The sequence below is a fragment of the Bos taurus genome, chromosome 10, assembly GCF_002263795.3.
Source record: "Bos taurus isolate L1 Dominette 01449 registration number 42190680 breed Hereford chromosome 10, ARS-UCD2.0, whole genome shotgun sequence".
Classification (NCBI taxonomy): Eukaryota; Metazoa; Chordata; class Mammalia; order Artiodactyla; family Bovidae; genus Bos; species Bos taurus.
Window position 1 is genome coordinate 71,647,918 of NC_037337.1, and position 14,968 is coordinate 71,662,885.

General features: G+C 41.7%; 1 protein-coding gene across 5 annotated transcripts in view; it reads left to right on the forward strand.

Annotated features, from left to right (window-relative positions):
- Nucleotides 1–14,968, forward strand: part of DAAM1 (dishevelled associated activator of morphogenesis 1) — a 191,639-nt gene that overhangs the window by 168,589 nt on the left and 8,082 nt on the right. For 4 of the 5 annotated variants that reach the window (XM_059890352.1, XM_005211965.5, XM_005211966.5 and 1 more), the window contains 5 exon segments: nucleotides 2,047–2,153; nucleotides 3,941–4,029; nucleotides 7,897–8,065; nucleotides 11,287–11,394; nucleotides 13,258–13,318. In XM_059890352.1, the coding sequence (XP_059746335.1) occupies nucleotides 2,047–2,153; nucleotides 3,941–4,029; nucleotides 7,897–8,065; nucleotides 11,287–11,394; nucleotides 13,258–13,318 (534 nt within the window). 5 annotated transcript variants of the gene reach the window in all.

The following is a 14,968-nucleotide window of genomic DNA, read 5'->3' on the forward strand; positions in this document are numbered from 1 at the left end:
GGAATTTCAGACCACCTGTCCACCTGCCTGTTAAAATCACAGGCTTCCCAGGTGGCTCACTGGTAAAGAATCCTCCTGCCAATGCAGGAGATGCGGGTTCGATCCCAGTGTCTGGAAGATGCCCTGGAGAAGGAAATGGCAATCCACTCCAGTATTCTTGCCTGGAAAATCCCATGGACAGAGGAGCCTGGTGGGCTACAGTCCATGGGATTGCGAAGAGTCAGGCACGACTTAGCAGCTGAGCACACACACTACTAGAAATCACTGCTTTGTTCTCTTGTCAGTATTTCAAACACTAAATTCATCTTCTCTTCCCCCACCCTCCTCCAACCTTCCCCCTGTTCCACTCTATGTACCTCCTTGCCTGGATCACATCCTTTTGACCCTCGTTTACCAGAATCAACAAGTCAGGCCAGTTCAAACCCCACCCCCCACCCCCAATAGCTCTAGAACCTGTCCACCACCTATTCCAGGACACCACTAGATTACTGCATCAACAGTCTAATGACAACCCCCACTACTTCTGATCCTTTCTGATTTTCTCCATTCTGCAGGCAGAGTGATCTTTTTAAAGTGCAAACTCATTCCCCTACTTAAGATTTTATGTTACATCCCATGCCTTCAAAATAAAGACTGAATTTCCTATGAAGGCCTTGCTCCTCCCTGCCCTCCCCGACCTCTACCCTCCCCCACTGCCATGACAGCTGCTCTTCCTCCTTTATAAATGCTACGCTGCCCATTCCAGACCTCAGCCCATTCCAGACCCCAGATAAGCACTCTGCCGGGAATATATTTCCAACCTCACGTCATTCATCTTCTTCCCTGTAGTTCCACTTCTCTTTCTCTGCTGGCAGTACCTCGACTGACTGCCTTTTCTAAGGTCCCTTAGTTAAACCCAAAAAACATTTGAAAGTCTGCTAAGTGGACAGCCCAGTGCCAGCACTGAGTTATGGGTAGGAACTTGGGGCCCAGAGGCTTAGTGTAAATTTTTTCTTTTAAAGTCCGAGAATATTTGATCTAGAAAATAGCACACACACACACACACAGGCCTGGGCATACACATATACGTTTGTGCTTTTAAAGGAAATTAGACACATACAGAAGTGCTTTTTCAACTTAAAGTATTATTGCTATCTCTTCTACATTCCATGCTCATTTCTTCCTGCAAAATAAAATGTGGAATCAAAAACTTTAAGTCCTTCTGTGTCCTTCTCACCCAGCTCTACATAGAGCAAACAAGGAGATGGAATTAGATGAGCCCAAGAAATAAGCAAATTGATTGGAAAATACACACAGAATTACTCATTCCAGCATGATGTATAGAAGAAAAAAAAAAAGACAGCTGGAAGTCAAGACCCAAGTTCTATTTCTGAATATCATATGCACTTGTTTTATAATGCTGGGGAAGTGGCCTAATCTCTAGTATTGAATCTCTAAGGTCCGTCTAATGGTCTCTGTAAAGTAGGTCTGGGAAAGAACTTCTCGATTGTGAATGAGAGGCATTAAAGAACAGATAGGTACCAGAAATGAATCTTACACCTGTTTAACTACTTTCAAGTAAAAATAGAAAAGTTTTCGCACCCATTTTGATTGAAATATACATCACTATAAATTTAAGGTGTATGGCGTAATGGTTTGACTATCAAATTTGAAATGGTTTCCATACTGTTAAGTTAGCACCTGTCATTTCTTATATATAAAATATTTTTAAAGCAAAAGTTTTTCTTCCTTTGTGATGAGAACTTTCAGGATTTACTCTGTTAATAGCTTTCATATATATCAAGAAGCAGGGCTAATTATAACCATCATGTTGTACATTACACCCCCAGTACCGGTTTATCTTGTAACTGGAAGTTTGTACCTTTTGGCCACCTAAATGGAAAGATTTTATCACTTCTATTGTATCATAACAGTCACCTATGAGGAGAGCTTATAAATTAAAAAATTAAATTTTCATCATGGGACAAATTTAACTGAAAGGGTGAAAAATTAGGACAAGAATTTAAATTATAAACCTCAGTTTTAATATTTGTGTGTACTTTCTAGCTCTTGAAATTTGTTCCTGAAAAAAGTGATATTGACCTGTTGGAAGAACATAAACATGAACTAGATCGGATGGCCAAGGCTGACAGATTCCTTTTTGAGATGAGCAGGTGAGTTTGAAAATGTTTCAAAAGCAAAGATGCCCCTGGCCTTTCTAAGGAAGTGAAACTTTTGATTCCTGTTGAATTATCTGGGCCAATTAACCTGGCTTAATTTGAAGTCTTTTTAAATCCCTCAAATCTGAGTTGTGTGGAACTTGACTGTTCTGTTTTGTGTGTTCTTGCCCATGGGTAAGCCAGGGTCAGGGTTTCTTCACAATTATCTCTATCTCTGGGCCTCTGACTCATGTACTTTGACCTAATCAAGTCATAACTTTTCCTGGTTCCAGTCAGCGTCATCCTTCTTACCATTTTGATCTCTTGGGATTCTAGCTCATTCTTCCTTGTACTTCAACATCTCAAGGTTGTTGTAAAATAGAAAACAGTGGACAGACTCAAAGGTAACAGCCTGGAGCCCACATAACAAAATAGCCAGGGCCTAGATGTCAAATCATGACACATGCAGACATCACTAATCAATCATGGCACTCTTCCCATGGAGCCTTGGCAAGCTTTCTCAGCCCTTCTCCAGAAAGCCCCACAGCAGCCTCTGCTCCGTAATTGAATTTGGCATGTGAGCTGAGTCGATTTGCCCTCCCAGGCCTAGCGAATTGATTCTGCATTAGGCAAGAACCAGTGGTCTTGAAACTCTCAGTCAACCTCAGGACAGAGTGCCTCCCCTGAGTGCCGATGGCCTACGTGGTGGTGAAGGTAAACATGCCTCTCACTCTACATTTCTGCTGTGTCTGAACTTATTTTTGTTTCATCTCAACTTGCCATTTCATATACTACTGTAGAATAAAGGATGATTTTGAAATTTTGACAGGTGTGCATTTGTCCCTTCATGTGGACAAATATATGACCACAGTAGCTGCCACTTAGTAACTGTCTAGGTCTTTGCATGCATCTTAATCCTTCTATCAGCACTCCCAGGAGGGCTGTCAGGCAGGGAAATATTTTTTGCCAACTAATGGAGGAGTTAAGGTTCCTGTTCAAGGTCACTGAATAAGAACAGAACCTGGGCTGCATCTGTCTGATTATATGGCATAGTTTTGGATGAGAGCTGATCCCTGGTCCTCCTAAACTGAAGTTTCCACTGAAGAGCAGATCAAGCAGTGATTTCAGAAGGTCTGACAGAAGTGCCCACTCTCACCCACTCAGAAACACCAGGCAGCCTGTCCTGGTGGCAGTCAGAGGCCAGTTCCCTGTTATCTCTAGGTGCTAGTTGCTCTCCTGGAAAGCAGAGCTTTCCAGTTCTGAGGGGCACAGATAGGGAGCCAGCTGTGAAGAAAGAGGAAGGTGTAGGGAGAGACGGTGTAAGGAAAGAAGCCTGGAGACAAGTTTTACCCTACAGTTCTGCCAAAGACAAACTTTGTAGAAAGTGAGGCAGCACAGGAGGAGGGCAGGCATCAGCCTCTTATTTGCAGCAGCAGAGGGGAGTCTTTACATTTTCATTCCTTTTTATCTCTTTTCTGTTCTCAAGAGCTGCTGGGACTCTGAGGAAGAGAAGGGGGCTTCAGTCAAGAGCAGTTAGCTCCCAGTTGCTTTTAGCAACTGCCTAAGCTGATCGGAGCTGAGGACCTGCTGCCCTTGCTGGAACACGCCCTGTAGGGCAGTGGGAAGTGGGTTCTGCAGGCATGGTTGGGCTCAGGCCCTGTGCTTCTGTCCCAGAGAGGAACTCTCTAGGCAGGGAGGAGGGAGGAGAAGGGGGGAAGGCAGCACAGGTGCTCCAAGGTACTGTCACCTTTGAGGGAATATAGGTGTATTAAGTGTTCATTAGTTAATGCTTGCTCTTACAGAATTAATCATTATCAACAAAGACTGCAATCGCTGTACTTCAAAAAGAAGTTCGCAGAGCGTGTAGCAGAAGTGAAACCCAAAGTAGAAGGTAAAGTCAAGTCCCTCAGAATGGAAATGCTATTCATCCCAAGTGCTCATGTACAAGTGCATGCAAGTGCATATAGTCAATAGAATCCCTTTGGTAATTTTTTTTTCCCTTGAAATCTGTTGGAATTCTGGCAGATAATTACTTAAGGTCTGCATTCAGCTTGCTGGCCTAGCCTGAGTACTGGAGCTCACGCACAACCCCTGGGCTTTTGCTCTCTGGGTATTGGTGAGGAATTTGATTGCTACTGACACCAAACCTACAGTTATCTTTCTTACAATGGGGCCTTACTGGATTTTTCTTTTTTTTTTTTAATTAATTTGTTTTTTGGAGGCTAATTACAACATTGTATTGGTTTTGCCATACATCGACATGAATCCACCACGGATTCATGTGTACATGTATTCCCCATCCTGAACCCCCGTCCCACTTCCCTCCCCATCCCCTCCCTCTGGGTCATCCCAGTGCACCAGCCCCGAGCACCCTGTATCATGCATCGAACCTGGACTGGCAATCCATTTCACATATGATAATATACATGTTTCAATGCCATTCTCCCAAACCATCCCACCCTCGCCCTCTCCCACAGAGTCCAAAAGACTGTTTTATATATCTGTGTCTCTTTTGCTGTCTCGCATACAGGGTTATCATTACCATGTTTGTAAATTTCATATATATGTGTTAGTATACTGTATTGGTGTCTTTCTTTCTGGCTTACTTCACTCTGTATAACAGGCTCCAGTTTCATCCACCTCATTAGAACTGATTCAAATGTATTCTTTTTAATGGCTGAGTAATACTCCATTGTGTATATGTACCACAGCTTTCTTATCCATTCATCCACTGATGGACATCTAGGTTGCTTCCATGTCCTGGCTATTATAAACAGTGCTGCGATGAACATTGGGGTACACGTGTCTCTTTCAATTCCGGTTTCCTCGGTGTGTATGCCCAGCAGTGGGATTGCTGGGTCATATGGCAGTTCTATTTCCAGTTTTTTAAGGAATCTCCATACTGTTCTCCATAGTGGCTGTACTAGTTTGCATTCCCATCAACAGTGTAAGAGGGTTCCCTTTTCTCCACACCTCTCCAGTATTTATTGCTTGTAGAATTTTGGATAGCAGCCATTCTGACTGGCGTAAAATGGTACCTCATCGTGGTTTTGATTTACATTTCTCTGATAATGAGTGATGTTGAGCATCTTTTCATGTGTTTGTTAGCCATCTGTATGTCTTCTTTGGAGAAATGTCTGTTTAGTTTTTTGGCTTATTTTTTGATTGGGTCATTTATTTTTCTGGAATTGAGCTGCAGGAGTTGCTTGTATATTTTTGAGATTAATTCTTTGTCAGGTGCTTCGTTTGCTATTATTTTCTCCCATTCTGAAGGATGTCTTTTCACCTTGCTTATAGTTTCCTTCATTGTGCAAAATATTTTAGCTTAATTAGGTCTCATTTGTTTATTTTTGCTTTTATTTCCAATATTCTGGGAGGTGGGTCATAGCGGATCCTGCTGTGATTTATGTCGGAGAATGTTTTGCCTATGTTCTCCTCTAGGAGTTTTATAGTTTCTGGTCTTACATTTAGATCTTTAATCCATTTTGAGTTTATTTTTGTGTATGGTGTTAGAAAGTGTTCTAGTTTCATTTTTTTACAAGTGACTGACCAGTTTTCCCAGCACCACTTGTTAAAGAGATTGTCTTTAATCCATTGTATATTCTTGCCTCCTTTGTCGAAGATAAGGTGACCATAGGTGCATGGATTTATCTCTGGGCTTTTATTTTGTTCCATTGATCTATATTTCTGTCTTTGTGCCAGTACCATACTGTCTTGATGACTGTGGCTTTGTAGTAGAGCCTGAAGTCAGGCAGGTTGATTCCTCCAGTTCCATTCTTTTTTCTCAAGATTGTTTTGGATATTCAAGGTTTTTTGTATTTCCATACAAATTGTGAAATTATTTGATCTAGTTCTGTGAAAAATACCATTGGTAGCTTGATAGGGATTGCTTTGAATCTATAGATTGCTTTGGGTAGTATACTCATTTTCACTATATTGATTCTTCCAATCCATGAACACGGTATATTTCTCTATCTATTTGTGTCCTCTTTGATTTCTTTCACTAGTGTTTTATAGTTTTCTATATATAGGTCTTTTGTTTCTTTAGGTAGATATAGTCCTAAGTATTTTATTCTTTTCATTGCAATGGTGAACGGAATTGTTTCCTTAATTTCTCTTTCTGTTTTCTCATTGTTAGTGTATAAGAATGCAAGGGATTTCTGTGTGTTGATTTTATATCCTGCAACTTTACTATATTCATTAATTAGCTCTAGTAATTTTCTGGTGGAGTCATTAGGTTAGGGTTTTCTATGTAGAGGATCATGTCATCTGCAAACAGTGAGAGTTTTACTTCTTTTCCAATCTGGGTTCCTTTTATTTCTTTTTCTGCTCTGATTGCTGTGGCCAAAACTTCCAAAACTATGTTGAATAGTAGTGGTGAGAGTGGGCACCCTTGTCTTGTTCCTGCCTTTAGGGGAAATGCTTTCAGTTTTTCACCTTTGAGGATAATGTTTGCTGTGGGTTTGTCATATATAGCTTTTATTATGTTGAGGTATGTTCCTTCTATTCCTGCTTTCTGGAGGGTTTTTTTTTATTTTTATCATAAATGGATATTGAATTTTGTCAAAGGCTTTCTTTGCATCTATTGAGATAATCATATGGTTTTTATTTTTCAATTTGTTAATATGGTGTATTACATTGATTGATTTGTGGATATTGAAGAATCCTTGCATCCCTGGGATAAAGCCCACTTGGTCACGATGTATGATCTCTTTAATATGTTGTTGGATTCTGTTTGCTAGAGTTTTGTTAAGGATTTTTGCATCTATGTTCATCAGTGATATTGGCCTGTAGTTTTCTTTTTTTGTGGCATCTTTGTCCGGTTTTGGTATTAGGGTGATGGTGGCCTCATAGAATGGGTTTGGAAGTTTACCTTCCTCTGCAATTTTCTGGAAGAGTTTGAGTAGGATAGGTGTTAGCTCTTCTCTAAATTTTTGGTAGAATTCAGCTGTGAAGCCATCTGGTCCTAGGCTTTTGTTTGCTGGAAGATTTCTGATTACAGTTTCAATTTCCGTGCTTGTAATGGGTCTGTTAAGAGTGTCCATTTCTTCCTGGTTCAGTTTTGGAAAGTTGTACTTTTCTAAGAATTTGTCCATTTCTTCCAAGTTGTCCATTTTATTGGCATATAGCTGCTGATAGTAGTCTCTTATGATCCTTTGTATTTCTGTGTTGTCTGTTGTGATCTCTCCATTTTTATTTCTAATTTTGTTGATTTGAATCTTACTGGATTTTTCTAAAGGAAGATTTGAGGCTGGTAGGTGGTTTGATTTTGAGGCTGTTCAATTTTTAGCTGTTTGAAATGTGGGCAACTTATGAGCCCAGCACAGAGTGCAGGCTGGCCTTGGGGCCCTGATGACACCTGCCAGCTGTGACATGTCACACGTGTGCCCAGTTTTTCTACTGGTGAAATTGGTCAATAGTCCTGTGATCTGACTCACACACCAGGCAAGAAAGGGTCTGCAAAGGAATGTGGAAAATGCAATCGACGCTCTATGTATTCCTAACTGCTTACGGTCGGTGAATCAACCAGGAAAAAGAAAGGCTGGGATTGTGCAGCTGCCTCTGGGTCTCTTGAACAACCTGAGCTGACTCTCCTGGCCCCCTCCTGTCTTGCTTCTGGTATAGGTGTTCAGAAAGTGCTCCCAGGTAATCTAATGACCCCATCTTACATCTTTGGTATCTGTTATCGGGTGTGGATTTAGGATGAGTATCACTGAAAAGTCTTGGTTGTAATAGTTTTGTGTATTTTGTTTTGAAGCAATTCGTTCTGGCTCAGAAGAGGTGTTTAGGAGTGGTGCCCTGAAGCAGTTGCTGGAAGTGGTTTTGGCGTTTGGAAATTACATGAATAAAGGCCAAAGAGGCAATGCGTATGGATTCAAGATATCCAGCCTAAATAAGATTGCCGACACCAAATCCAGTATTGACAAGTAAGTATGGAGAACCTGAGCACGTAGGTTGGGGCTCAGCTGTATAACTCTGGGCCTCCTGACACTCAAGTGTCTGGTCTGCACTTTCTCCTTCTTGTCCTCCTCTGACACTGATCCTTTCTTACCTCAGGACCACGCGAATCCCAAGTTCCCACTGGGCCAGTTATCCTTTATTTTCATTCCACAAGGATATCATCTAGTCCAAGTTTTTTGTGTTTTGGGTTTTCTCAGGTAAACATTTTGTATCGTGTAATATGTGAAAGGCAAGTTCACACACTGGAAATACACTGCTAGATGAGGTTTCACAAATTGAACAGATCTGTGTAAGTAGTGACCAGATCAAGAAACAGAGCATTACCAGCATCCTAATAGTCTCCTCGTGACCTCTCCTAATTGCTACTCCTCCACAAAGATAAACTAGCAGCTGAGGATAGAATGTGAGGCTTGCTGGCTTTATAGATTGTGTTTTCCTTAGTACCTGGAAGCAAGCAGCTATATGAAAAGATGAGGGTATACATGCGTTCTGGCTGTTGGTGTTCAGCTGTTCATCCCAAGACTCATTAAAATGCTTCCTAGAAAGTGTGTTTTAAGTGAACAAGTGAACAGATTCTTATTAGAGACACCAGGATGTGAAAATGCACTGGTGTCATTTACTGGCAAGGGCATTAGGCATATTAACTCTAGCTTCTCTGAGAACTGTAGTTCTCTAAGGTTCTCACTGTCTTGGAAGGAATTGTTTCTAAGGTAAACTTCTCTGTAACCTGAATTCTTTTTAGAAATACTTCTCTTCACCCTAATTATTCCCAACTAGTGAGCTTTTTACTCTGTATTTTCTATAGGGTTAGTGAAGCATAGCATAATGGCAACCTTGAATCCATCCTATAAGAAATAAGCAATGTGTTTAGTTGTAGAGCTAAGCCTTATTTTTACATTGTGTAGAAATAGATTAACAAAGGGCAGCTGATAGATTCTGTCACCACCACCTTATTTTTAATGTAAGCACTCGATCCTTTCAGAGCCGTTTCACATGTGCTTGTCACAACAGCCTGTGAAGTCTCCAGGCCAAGTGCTATATCACCTGTTGTCAGATAAAGAAACGGAGGCCAGGGTCAGGGTCAGGTGTCTCATTTAGCTTGTCTGAGGTCACAGCCTGTTTGGCCTTACAGATATTTGACAACTGTTCTAGTGGTCTGCCCACAGCTTTCCTCTACCAATAGGCAGATTTTATTTGAAAGCTGTAGTAGATAACTGCAGCATCTTATTTGCATGTGAAAGGCCAGCCATCTTTTAAGGAAGGGAGTTCTCTTCCCCTGAGCTTATAGGTTGGGGCAGAAGAAAACCCTCACCACCCGTCACAGGTGGAGGGCCTCTCCACACACAGGTGTGCACACATACCATGCCCTTAATACCCTTTGCATCCCACCCTTCCAACTTACTGATAACCGGGCACTTACTACATGATTATCTACTAGTTAATATAAAAATAAAAAGGCTAAGTACACAGTTAGCCTTTTCAAAACATTAATAAACAAAACCATTTCTGATCTTTTTCTTTTCCCTCTTCACTCTGCATTATAGGCTTGTTTATGGTAATGACCAGAGAATAATCCAATGTGAGATGTCTAGTTAGTTTTTATTATTCAAGAATTTATATTCATTCACATCAGGTGTTATTTGGATAACAGACAAATATAGAAACTGATCTAGTTTTAAGTCTTTCTCCACACAAAAAGTATATATGATTAATTAAATACATTTATTTCTCTAAAATAATGAAGGGAAACAGCATTAGTCTTTCTCATGATGGGCTCTGGAATTTGCCCCTCATGCAACCAGCACATGGCAGACACATAGATTCTGTGAATGGCAAAATTGAAATGGAACAATACAGCTGAACATCTGCAAAATAAGTGACCAGAACTATTAGCTACTGTTTTACTTTGCTGAACAATGGTTCTCTAATTATTGAGAGCAAGAAAAATAAGGGGAAATTTTTTTCCACGTGAGCCAGTTATCTCAGAGGAATAGGATTGCATTGACTTCTAGGAAGCTACAAGGGTAACCAGAAATGGTTTGCATTGATATGGAAAAAAATTGTTTGCCAACTTTGCTTCACTTTAGTTGCTGGGGAGACTGTTGTGACTTAGCCTTGTGAATTAGCAAACTGCCTAAAAATTATGGAAATGGTTTTTAAGCAATGTATTTGTGTCCTCCTAATTATGGTAACTTTCAACAGACTAAGTGGTTCTTGATCTTGGCTGTTAGACTCAATGGGAAGTTTTTAAAAATACTCAGCCTGGCTCCCACTTCATTCCAACTGATGAATCCCAGGTTGGCACAGGCATCTGGGATTCACGTGATTGTAGTGTGCATTGGAGTCGGGGACAAGGGGACCAGACTCCTATGGCGTGGCCTCATGGATACAGTTATCAGATGCCTGCCTTTTCAGCCCAGGTCAGTCAGGGTTCAGCCCTGTCAACACTGAAGAGGGAGCCAGTTATGCAGTTAGGAGCTGAAGTGTTGCTAAAATTAGGCTGCGAGGATATCATACCCATGATGGCATAGTCCTGGCCCAGTTCCAGGCCCTTCCCTGAAATGGGGGGGGGCTTCCTAACTTTCCAGCCACCCTTTGCTGCAGCAGCAAAACAGATGAGGTCAGAGGGGGAAAGAGAAAAACAAACGAGTCAAAAGGGGAAAATGTTATCCCCCAGACCAAAGAAACCTTAAATGAGAATTCTCAGTGATTCCCATCTGTGGGTCGCTGGTCTGTACTCTCAGACTTGAAAATTAACTGTCCTCTTTGGTGCATTAGACAGACATCCCTCACTCCCCACCCGACCCTGCTTTGTTCTGAACTGCCAGGGCAGGTCTCATCTTTGGGTGGATGCACTGTGAAGGGATGTCCCCACTGGCAATGGTTCAGACTCATTTTCATCACTCATCGCATCACCCAGATTTGGAAGCGTCCTCATTATGGGCCAAAAATGTAATTCTCATCCCCTGCCCTTCCGTTTCAGAAGATGTGTGCCTCTTTTGACATCTATTTATGTAAATCCCATAAATACTCTCCTCTTATCCCTTTCTCTTGAATTCCTGCTTTACAGGAACCTCCAAATTTTGAAAGTAATGCAGGATACAGCTTTCTTTTGGAATCAGACACTTGAATATGCAAATCATATGCCGATATCAACCATGTTTAATACTCTCTCCTCTAACTGTAGGAACATTACACTTTTGCACTATCTCATCACTATTGTGGAAAATAAATACCCCAAGGTTCTCAATCTAAATGAGGAGCTGCGGGACATTCCTCAAGCAGCAAAAGTAAAGTAAGTACTAACACTGAATCGTTTCAGCTTTTCAAATCCCTTGCTTTAGCCATTGAGATAGTGTTACCTTAAGAGGGTCCTTCTGTCTTGCTTTCCCCTGAATAGTATACTTCAGCTTTCCCCTGAAGTAGTTTGAATCATTTCCAAGTCACCCAGATGTATTACATAATTTTGAATATATGATTAACTCTTGAAGAAGGGAGTTATGGGTGCCAACACACTCCCTAACGCCCACGCACAGTTTGAAAATCCAACATATAACTTTATAATTGACCCTTCCTATACGAGTTCCTCCACATCCATGGTTCCACATCTGAGGAATCAGTCAGCCACAAATCACTTAGTCCATAATTACTGGGGAAAAAATGATGTGTAAGTGACCCTCACAGTTCACACCTGTGTTGTTCAAGGTATTGTTGAACCATACTGTGAGCGTATGTTGTGTATACTTGTTCTAGCTGTTTTGGCATACTCCTGGATACAGTTTTTAACTTCTGCAAAACCTAATTTTCTGAGTTACGAAGATACAGGGAAGAAATGTGGTTTCACTAGTTGGAAGGGGTGGTTCTCTTAAAATACAGGTGGGAGCACCCTTAGTTAAATGAGAATATGAGGATTTGTCGTTAAGCAAACAGAAGTGCTGCAGGTCAGGGCGTTGCTGGTATCAATTTTCCCAGGTGCATACACTCCCAGAAACCAAGCAGCCTTTTAATGGAAAGCAGTCTTTATGCAAATGAAGGAATACAAATAAAGTGGAAAGACGCCAGGTTTTCCCCGTAAACTTCACACCACTTTTCAGAGACCTCGTGAGGGGCATGCACTTTTCCTTGCTGCTCTTCTATTGCACCCAGCTCCTCTCCCCCCTTAAAAAAAAAATACTTTAAACTGCATCTTTTTGCAGTCATTTTGAAAAATCTGATGAGCAGCCTAATTTTTTTCCTCTGTAGAGTTTGGGAGAAATGTACCATGATGTAAGGCATGCAATTAAAATGTGAAGGTAAATGAAGTATTGGCGAATTTGTTTACTTGTGAATTCTCTGTGAGAATGGTTATAATCTCTAATGTTTAAAGCCATCAAATAAAAAGCATTATGAGAAAAGTCTAGGAAACTTCGTTTTAAAAAACAACAACAAAAATGAAAACTAAGAAAAATCATTTTTGATTGAAATGTAGGCTATCACCTTGTAGTATTCATACTATCAGTGAAAGTGAAAGTCACTCAGTGATGTCTGACTCTTTGCGATCCCAAGGACTATACAGTCCATGGAATTCTCCAGGCCAGAATACTGGAGTGGGTAGCCTTTCCCTTCTCCAGGGGATCTTCCCAACCCAGGAATCTAACTGGGGTCTCCTGCATTGCAGGCAGATTCTTTACCAGCTGAGCCACATGGGAAGCCCTCAGACTATCAGAGTTTTCTTGAAAAGCAATACAGTAATGATGAGCACAGCACACACATGCCTGTGCCTCAGCTCTTTCTTCCCCTTGTCCAAAGGAAGTCACACGTGGCAAGAAATTTATTTCTACATACCATAATTTGCTTAAGTGAGATTTTTGTGAGATTAAAACGTCATATTTCTATTCTGTTCTTTTTATCCAATATACCTATATATATCTCTCCCTCTCATACCTGCTGGCTATGGAAAACAAGAAACATAATCCATATAAGTTTAAAATGTTGCTGTCTTTCTGTGAGATCTGAATGCTGAAGAGAATTTTAAGCATTTAAAATGAATTTTAATTTAAAAATTTTAAACACTTAAAATAGTGTGGATGACCAAGAATGAAATATTTAAACTCATTGTACATTTAATTCACAAGTATAAGTCCCATGTTAGTTACTAAAATGCTGCCATTTACAACAGCATGACTGAGCTGGACAAAGAAATAAGCACGTTGAGAAGTGGCCTGAAAGCAGTAGAGATGGTGAGTCTCTGTTTCTTGTTCTAATTCCCAGTCTTGTCATTACTGGTGTCCAGCGGAGGAGTTGCCAGTTGCCTTGGCATGCTGGTATGCTCGGGAGAAACATTTACTATTAAAAATAAAATGCAAAAACAGAGAAGCAAAGGCAGACTGTGTTTAGCCTGGCGACACAGCAGCGGGCATCACGGGAGCTGGGACACTGGACCCAGAGTTCTACCACTTTGCTACCTGTGACGTAGGACTTGTGACAGTGGATTGGGCTAGAGACTCTTCAAGGTCTGCTCAGTGCTCCTGTTCTCTTGATAAATGTTCACTGTCAGTAGAGCAGTGGAACTTCTCTGTCGTCTTTGCATTGACCCTTTGGGGAGAATGCATTGAACACTTTAAGGGTACAGTCCATTCTTAAGGCGAGGAGATCACGATGGCTCAGAATGCTTGCCCTCCACGTGTTACAGTGGCCAGGAGCAGTCAGTCCAGTTTACCTCCTGTAAAGTGATGACAAAGGTGCCTTTCAAAGGAAGGTGGTGATTTAGGTTAGCCTGGGCCTTAGGGAATAGCTGGCGTGTGTGAGAGGAAGTATCTCTTCTAGATGAGATGAACTTCAAGCTACGGCTTAGAAGGAGGGAGAGTGAGCTTAGGTACAGAGGAGGGAAGCCGCCCAAGTCTACGAGATGACCTAAGCCCGGGCTCCATGGAAGGAAAGCAGATCAGAGTGCTGGAGGAAGAGGAGCCAGTGGCCTTAACCCTGATTTGAGGGCGCGGTGCCCCGTGGGTACCACACGGGGGCTGTCACCAAGATGGAGACAGATTAGGGTGGAAGCCTTGCTCCCAAGAGCAGACAGGGCTCTGGCCTGGCCCTTGGTGCAGGAGGCTGGTTTACAGGCAGCTCGGGAAGGTGCCCCACAGATCAACTTATGGGTAACACCAAAAGGACCCTCCTCCTGCTTGTAAAACTGCCATAGAAAGTAGTTGGCATCATTAAGAAGCTCTAATACAAATTAAAGTCACGATGCTAATCTTTTCTGTTTTTAATAAATTAAGGAGCATGTGAGGTTTTCTCTTTTTCCCTTTTTTGGGGGGAGGAAGAAGAAAGACGTGGTGGGTAGGCCACTGTTTAAAAAGTGCAGGAGATGAATTGAGTGCACTGTTTTCCCAGCCCTGTGGCTGGGAGACTATAAAGGAGCGTGGCACATGGTCCTCGGCTTTCACAGGCCAAACAGGGTAAGGGCGGTTTGGGACAAAGCTTGTTTATAGCCTTCATTCTGCTGTATTTCCTCCCAGTGGAAAGCTTTCTTGAGACTAGCATGGCAGCTGTGACAGCCCTAAAGTCTGATAATGGATGCTCTGAGCCCTGCATCTGAGCTAGTTCAGAACAAGGCATAAGACAGGGGTCCCAAGGAAGTTGTGTGTTTGAGGGATTTATTAAAGGTCATTTTGCTGAAATCTCTCTAGCCCCTGGGTCATGTACACTGTAACACACTCTTCATAGGAAACGGCCTACAGCAGCTTCTCTCTACCCCCGGCAGCTTAAATGTTAAGAGGGAGGAAATATTGGGGGGCAGACTTTAACCTGTGCAAATATTCATGTGTCCCAACGGTGCATTGCACAAGTCAGTCATACTGTTGGAAAGATATCAAAGGTGGAATTCTCAT